The 7,435-nt window shown below is 34.4% G+C and overlaps 1 protein-coding gene across 1 annotated transcript; it reads right to left on the reverse strand.

Moving 5' to 3' along the window:
• Positions 1–834: 834 nt before the first annotated feature.
• On the reverse strand, positions 835–7,206 carry LOC127734524 (glycosyl hydrolase YngK-like). Its single transcript, XM_052244440.1, has 2 exons — positions 7,162–7,206; positions 835–3,175 (listed from the first exon to the last, which is right to left on the reverse strand). The coding sequence occupies exons 1-2, from the start codon at positions 7,202–7,204 to the stop codon at positions 1,761–1,763; spliced, it is 1,458 nt and encodes a 485-aa protein (XP_052100400.1). The 5' UTR covers positions 7,205–7,206; the 3' UTR covers positions 835–1,760.
• Between the last annotated feature and the right edge of the window lie 229 nt (positions 7,207–7,435).

The raw sequence follows: 7,435 nt of genomic DNA on the forward strand, positions 1-7,435 counted from the left end.
TGTGAAATGTACACACTTTAAGAAGGAGCCAACGGAACAGAACACAATAAGCAATGTACACCCAATAAGGAGCCAATTCAACGGAACAGAACACATACACCCCATAAGGAGCCAACGGAACAAAAGACAATAAGAAATGTACACCCAATAAGGAGGTGCCAACGAAACAGAAAACGATAAGAAATGTGCATCCCATAAGGAGCCATCGGATCAGAACACAATAAGAAATGTACACCCCAAAAGGAGCCAACGGAACAAAACACAATAAGAAATGTGCACCCCATAAGGAGACAGCGGAATACTAGTATCACCAAGAAAAAATAAATAGCAACAAGGAAGGACAAAATGTTCCGTTTGTCTTACATTTTGTTATGAGGATTTTCATTAGATAATCTTATACCAATTAGAAATCGTATTTCAAGATATAGTTTTATTTTAAATGTTTGAATCATCACATTACTTATAATTATGGATCGCCTAATCTCATTCTTACCGATATCTAACGTTTATAGTAATCGTCGTTGTCTATTGTAGATCTTGATATACGATTTCTAATTGATATAATACTATCGAATGATAATCCTATGTTGTTTGACCTTGTTGACTATACGATATGACCATTGTTACTATAATTGAATCTCGGCATCTGGATATAAATGAAAAAAATATAATCCTTAGTTCTTGGAGTAAAACAGACAAAAAGAATCTCGTTTACGAAGAAGATTTCAAAAGATTCTAGTCATCAATCCAAGATTGCAAAGCCAAATATTTTATGAATATTAAATATATATTTATTTTGCAAAATGTAAAAGATACATAAATTGGATTATTTAAACAATGTAAATTTTAAGCAGGGATGCTCCTCATGTTACACCACCTTTGGTGACCAAAAAATCTATCAAAAATGGGTGTCAGTTTAACACAGATCTATCTAAAACACATGAAAATAGACTATGTCAATGAGATGGGAACCCAACGACGCACACATAGCAAAACAATATCTAGTGGTCAGCATGAGATCTTCAACAATAGAAAAGTGCCAAAACAATATCTAGTGGTCAGCATGCGATCTTCAACAATAGAAAAGTGCCAAAACAATATCTAGTGGTCAGCAGGAGATCTTCAACAATAGAAAAGTGCCAAAACAATATCTAGTGGTCAGCATGAGATCTTCAACAATAGAAAAGTGCCAAAACAATAAATTAGGCTCCAAATCATCCAAATTGTAGAAAGTTTTAAATAGATTAAACAGAGACTTTCAAATTAAACATCTACTATCAACACCAAACAAACTATATATTATGCGTGTTACATATGTAATAGCATAAGCTCAAATTAACTTTTATATGAAATAGCGAACAACATGAAACTACTTGACTATAGTCAATTGTGTTATCCTCCTTTTATTTGTATGGTGAATTTTTGAAACTACACCAGCTCGTTCAGTACAGTGGTGATAGCGTTTTGATTTTAAAATCCTGTATTAGAAAAATAGAACCTTTAGTCATTGTGTACTAGTAATTTTTTTTCTTGTTGCTTTCAGTGATATTATTATACGAACATTACATTTCCATCGTGTTTTGTGATTGGTTTTGGTGACCTCTCTCATCCTTTCTGTCAAAATAAATCATTAAACTCTGTTTTCATATCATATGATAAAATGGGCAATTGTCATGAAAATCCTGAAGTATATAAAAGTGGGTCAGAAAGGGGTTTGCAAAATAGAGAACTATGGGCAAAATTAAATTTTATGCAAAGTTTTAACCGATAACCGAAGAGGTACTAAGCCCAATTGTAAAGCTTTCTTCCAGGCTCTGAATTCCGATCCTATTTACTGAAACAATAACATAACTTCCAATTTCAGTAACGGTGAATGATGAAGAATCTTTAGGCAGCACAGTAACAAGACCAAAAACTTCCGCTATGAAATGGAAAATTGCGTACGATCTTACATGACCACTTGTTTCTGGGGTCCAAGAAACATTATATCCATGTGTTTTAACATTTGACGGTTTAGGTGGGTTAGGGCAGGAAAGCCATGACATTTCGGGTGTCAGAGCTGGTGAGGTATATACCTTTGTATGAAAAACGTCACTCATCCCGTGCATATTCTCAACGAAAACTTTTGCACTAAAATGGATATTTCCATAACTTTTCCTGCTATCTTTTGAACGAGATATTTCTACCTGCCTTTCCAGCTCATGCGTAGACCAGTGTTTTGTAAATACAGCGGATGCATAATTTGATATGTAAACATGATGTTGATGTGTGTTTTGTTCTAGCCACCAATCCAAAAGTGCAGGATAGCTTTGGGCAGGAGGGTCTATTTGCCAATACAGTTGTGGTGCAAGATAGTCAAGCCATCCTTCTTTAAACCATTTTCTCGAATCAGCATACAATGATGTAAATGAATTGAATCCATGTATGCCATGAGGGTAACCGGGTTGCCATATACCAAAAGGGCTAATACCGAACTTGACATAAGGTTTGATAGTTTTGATACGCGTCGATAAATTTTGTATTAAAGTATTGATATTGTTACGCCGCCAGTCAGAAAGTCCCAAGTTACCACCATTTGTTTTGTATGATGAATAAGTATGAGAGTCCGGAAAGTCTGTGCCTGAAACTGGGTAAGGATAGAAGTAATCATCTATGTGAACCCCATCAATATCATATCTGGTGACCACATCAAGGAAGACTTTAACAGCGTGATCCTGAATGACGCTGGCACCTGGATCCATCCATAAATCATGGCCATACTTATACACGTACTGTGGATAGATATGAGCAACATGATTTTGTGCTAATCCAACACTAGAAGTACTTCCTGATCGCGCTCTGTACGGATTAAACCAAGCATGGACTTCAATGTTTCTTTTGTGAGCTTCAGTAATGGCAAATTCAAGTGGATCGTAAAACGGAGACGGAGGTTTTCCTTGTTCTCCCGTTAAATAGTAACTCCATGGTTCTAGTTTTGAACTGTATAATGCATCACCAGCCGGACGAACTTGTAGTACAATTGCATTGAAATTAAGTTTTTGTAATTTGTCAAGTAGGTTTATTAGTTCGTTTTTCTGCTGATGTGTCGTTAAATGTCGCGAAGATGGCCAATCAATGTTTGCAACTGTTGCTACAAAGGCACCCCTGAACTCCCTGGCAGGCCATGTAGAATCTTCTGTAAGGATATAAAAGAATTATCTTTTTACCTTCACCTTCATAGAACAAAATTTGCAAGCCCGACCGGGGATACAAATATTTATTGAAATATTAGATTCTTTGAATAAAGCTTAAAGTTTTATGGATTTGTGTATGTTTTTTAATCAAATTTTATTTCAGAAGGGAAGTAAAACAAGAGGCTCATGAGAGCCTGATATCGCTCACCTGTAATTTCAGTATCAGGCAATTGACTTATTTGTAGATCTTACTTTGCTGAACAATTTTGTTATTTACACTTTATCTCTTTCTATAATAATATTAAAGATACTAGTAATACATAACCCAAAACTAAAATTTCCTAAAAATTAACTATTTCTGGACAGTAACCCAACAATAAGTTTCCAATTGGTCTGAAGATTACTTGACAGGTAGATCTAAACCTGTTTAACACTTTCACCTGTGTCAGTTTTGCTCTTACTGCTTTAGTTTTTGATGAAAGCCAAAAACTTCATTTGACCCCTATATTCTATTTTTAGAAACTGCCGCCATGTTTTTGAATGGATCAAATCCCCGAATACAATCTATAAACTAGATACCCTAAAGAACATCAAATTAAAGATTTTAAGTATTTGGCCAAGCATTTTCAGAGAAGAAGATTTTCGAAAAAGTAATATGACTTTCACAAAAAATGTATAAAAAAAAACCGTTTTAAGGGCAATAACTCCATAAGGGGTCAATTGACTATTTTGATCGTGTTGACTTATTTGTAGATCTTACTTAGCTGAACATTTATACTTTCTCTCTACCTATTATAATATTAAAGAAAATAACCGAAAACAGTAAACTTCAATAGAAATAAACTTTTCCCAACAATGGGTTGTCGAACTTGTCTGAAAATTTTATAACATATAGATCATGACCCATTTATCACTTTAAACTCCCTTTCACTTTTGCTCTAACTGCTGTAGTTTTTGAAATGTAAGCCAAAAACTGCTTTTGACCCCTATGTTCTATTTTCAGCCATGGCAGCCATGTTTATTGGTGGATCAAAACTTCGGCTACAATTTATAAACTAGATACACTAAGGAACATCCTTTTAAAGTTTGGAAGTGCTTGGCCAAGTAGTTTCAGAGAAGAAGATTTTTGAAAAAGTAATAGACTTGCACGAAAAAATGTAAAAAATAAACTTTTCAAGGGCAATAAATCAATTGACTATTTTGATCATTTGACTTATTTGTAGATCCTACTTAGCTGAACATTTTTGCTATTTACACTTTCTCTCTATCTATTATAATATTAAAGATAATAACCAAAAACAGTAAAATTTCATAAAAATAAACTATGTCGGACAGTAACCCTACAATGGGTGGTCCAATTGGTCTAAAATTTCATAGCAGATAGATTTTGACTTATTCATCACTTAAGTCCATGTCACTTTTGCTCTAACTGCTATACTGCTATAGTTTTTGAGATAAAAGCCAAAAACTGCATTTGACCCCTATGTTCTATTTTTAGCCATGGCGGCCATGTTTGTTGATGGATCAAAATTTCGGATACAATTTACAAACCAGTTACTCTAAGGAATATTCAGTTAAAGTTTAGAAGTATTAGGTCTAGCAGTTTCTGAGGAGAAGATTTTTAAATGTTAGCATACAAGATGAACAAATTGTGTAAAATTGTCTTTAAAGGGCAATAACTCCTTGAGGGGTCAATTGACAATTTTGGTCATATTAACTTTTTTGTAGATCCTACTTTGTTGAACATTTTTGCTGTTTACAGTTTATCTTTATCTTCAATAATATTCAAGATAATAACCCAAAAACTGCAAAATTTCCTTAAAATTATCATTTTAATGGCAGCAACCCAACAATGAGTTGTTCGGTTCGTCTGAAAATTTAAGGGCTGATAGATCTTGACTTATTGAACATTTTAACATGTTTGTTGATGGATCAAAACTTCGGATACAATTTATAAACTAGATACCCAAAGGAACATTCAGTTAAAGTTTGAAGGTATTTGGCAAGTAGTTTCAGAGGAGAAGATTCTTGAAATAGTTTACGACGACGACAGACGACGACCGACGCCAAGTGATGGCATAAGCTCATATGGCCCTATGGTCCAGGTGAGCTAAAATAGTTAGTTTCATCGAAAAAAAATTGATAAAAGAATACGACACTGTTTGATTGAGGCTTTATCTTTTTAAGATGTATGTGGTCGACTTGGCTAGAGTGGTGGGCTCTATGTAGGCGGTTGTTTTCATTGGTGCTCCAAATAAAGGAGGTAGGGCCGATTTCACCACTCTAAACGATATTATGAATGCATTATTTATGGATACTCATCTCCGTTTCATAGCACTTGATATCAATATACTAGTAACCTTAATATAACAAGATCACAACATTTGCGCTATGCTGGAGTTTAAACACTAATATTCATGCATAATTCGTCGACTAAATTGACAATATCCACCAAGATTAAAGAAACGATGACAAATTTCCAAAGAATTCCATTTGTCTAAGCACTCTTAGACCCTGTTTACACTAACAATCAAGTGTAAACGGGGTCTAAGTTGTAATTTCAGTTATATTTTACAGCTTTTCTATAAAAGCATGCAAAGCAAACCTTTGATCAACTTGCTTGCTATGTTTGTTTGGATGTTTGTAAACAAAAGGTAGGTAGTCTGTTTCAGTATGTTTACTATATACTGGAATTTGATTGGACAATAAACATTAACTTCATTGCATGTCAATTTTTATTGTCTAATCAAATTCCAGTATATACAAAACAGACTGAAACTCCGCCTACCTATTGTTTGCAAACATCCAAGCAAACATAGCAAGCAAGTTGATCAAAGGTTTGCTTTGCATGCTTTTATAGAAGAGCTGTAAACGTCTATTGTGGAAAATATCACAGACATTATCAAGACTATAGGCCTAACATGTTAAAATAATTCATGTAATGTGAATGTTTTTGCTTTGTATTAGGTCGACATGAATAGTCGGTTTTTAAATGTACTAGCCCACATGATAGAAGTCTGCAGAAAAAAAAACATTTCGCCTTACTCTGTCAAATGATTCTGCTATCGAACTGACCCATCTTTGCTTTTACTTATAAATGTCCTAGTGCTAAGCGGAGAGCAGCAAATAATAACTTGAAAAAATCCCGCGCTCGAGACCAATTCAATAAAATAAAATAAAATCTGTTATTGGGCTATGATTTAACTTCGACGAATAAGAGAGTCTAGATGATCCGCATTTTAATTAGACTGACACGAGGCAATCACGCTACATCGAAGGGTTCTGTTTATGTTCAGTATAATAAAAAAACCTAGTTTTAAGTCAAAATGCAGCATTTTGAGATTGAATTGAGGTTTATATGGTCATAGTGTATGTATAAGAAGCCACTAAACATTTCACAAAGTCAATATTTGAGAGTAAATTTGTGCACCTTCTTATTTTAATATTTGATTGCATTGAGTTTTTGGAGACTTTTTCATAGACCAATTATTTACCATGTGGTTAAGAGGTGAGCATATAGCTCAGATAGGCAACTCATCTTTGACCAATTAACAGAAACCAACCAAACTTGAAGTTTCCCTGTTAGTGAAGTTGTGTATTATTGCGGTTCATACGGAGGGGCATAAATATATTTATCTATTCCTCCCCAAAAATCTTAATAGTGCAAACTATTCCTGTGGAAGGGAAGTTTACTGGAATTTACCATTGTCAAACAGACTCACAAAGTCCACCCGAATTATTTCTTGCAAAGACTTCCGCTCAAGCTGGTGATAAGGGCCTTCTTAAACTTGCAGTGAGGTGAGAGTTTTTTGCTCCGCGTTGAAGACCTTACTGTGACTTTGAGATGAAGAACAACAATAAAAGCGCGGTTTCTTTGCTTTTTGTGTATTTTTTGCTGTGCATGTACTAATTTTGTGTCATGGATGGATACCCCATATCCTTTGTTTTTCTATCACATGTACGTTTTCTATATCTTACTGGAACATACCTGAGTATACCAACACTGGTAACAAAAACAACAGTCCAAACATCTGAAAAAACAAATTGAATCAATATTGAAAAAAAAAACATTAAGCCTTTTGCTTAATTGTGTAGTCTATAAATCCTTAAGATTACTGGCAAATTTTAATCATACTCTCAGTTGGTCTCAAACAGCCACTGCGTCTGCTCAGCGCCTTTTTTCATGCAACCATAACCCGGTTGGATAGCTGAATAATAAAGTAACTCTTCTTGTGATTAAGTTAAAAAGTCAACAGTTTGTT

This window comes from Mytilus californianus, unplaced genomic scaffold, assembly GCF_021869535.1.
Source record: "Mytilus californianus isolate M0D057914Y unplaced genomic scaffold, xbMytCali1.0.p SCAF_3, whole genome shotgun sequence".
NCBI lineage: Eukaryota > Metazoa > Mollusca > Bivalvia > Mytilida > Mytilidae > Mytilus > Mytilus californianus.

Coding starts and splice junctions, on each gene's coding strand:
- LOC127734524 (XM_052244440.1), bottom strand. CDS start 7,204: ATGTTTGGACTGTTGTTTTTGTTACCAGTGTTGGTATACTCAG. Junction 3,176..7,161: donor ACCAGTGTTGGTATACTCAG/GTATGTTCCAGT, acceptor ATATCCTTACAG/AAGATTCTACATGGCCTGCC.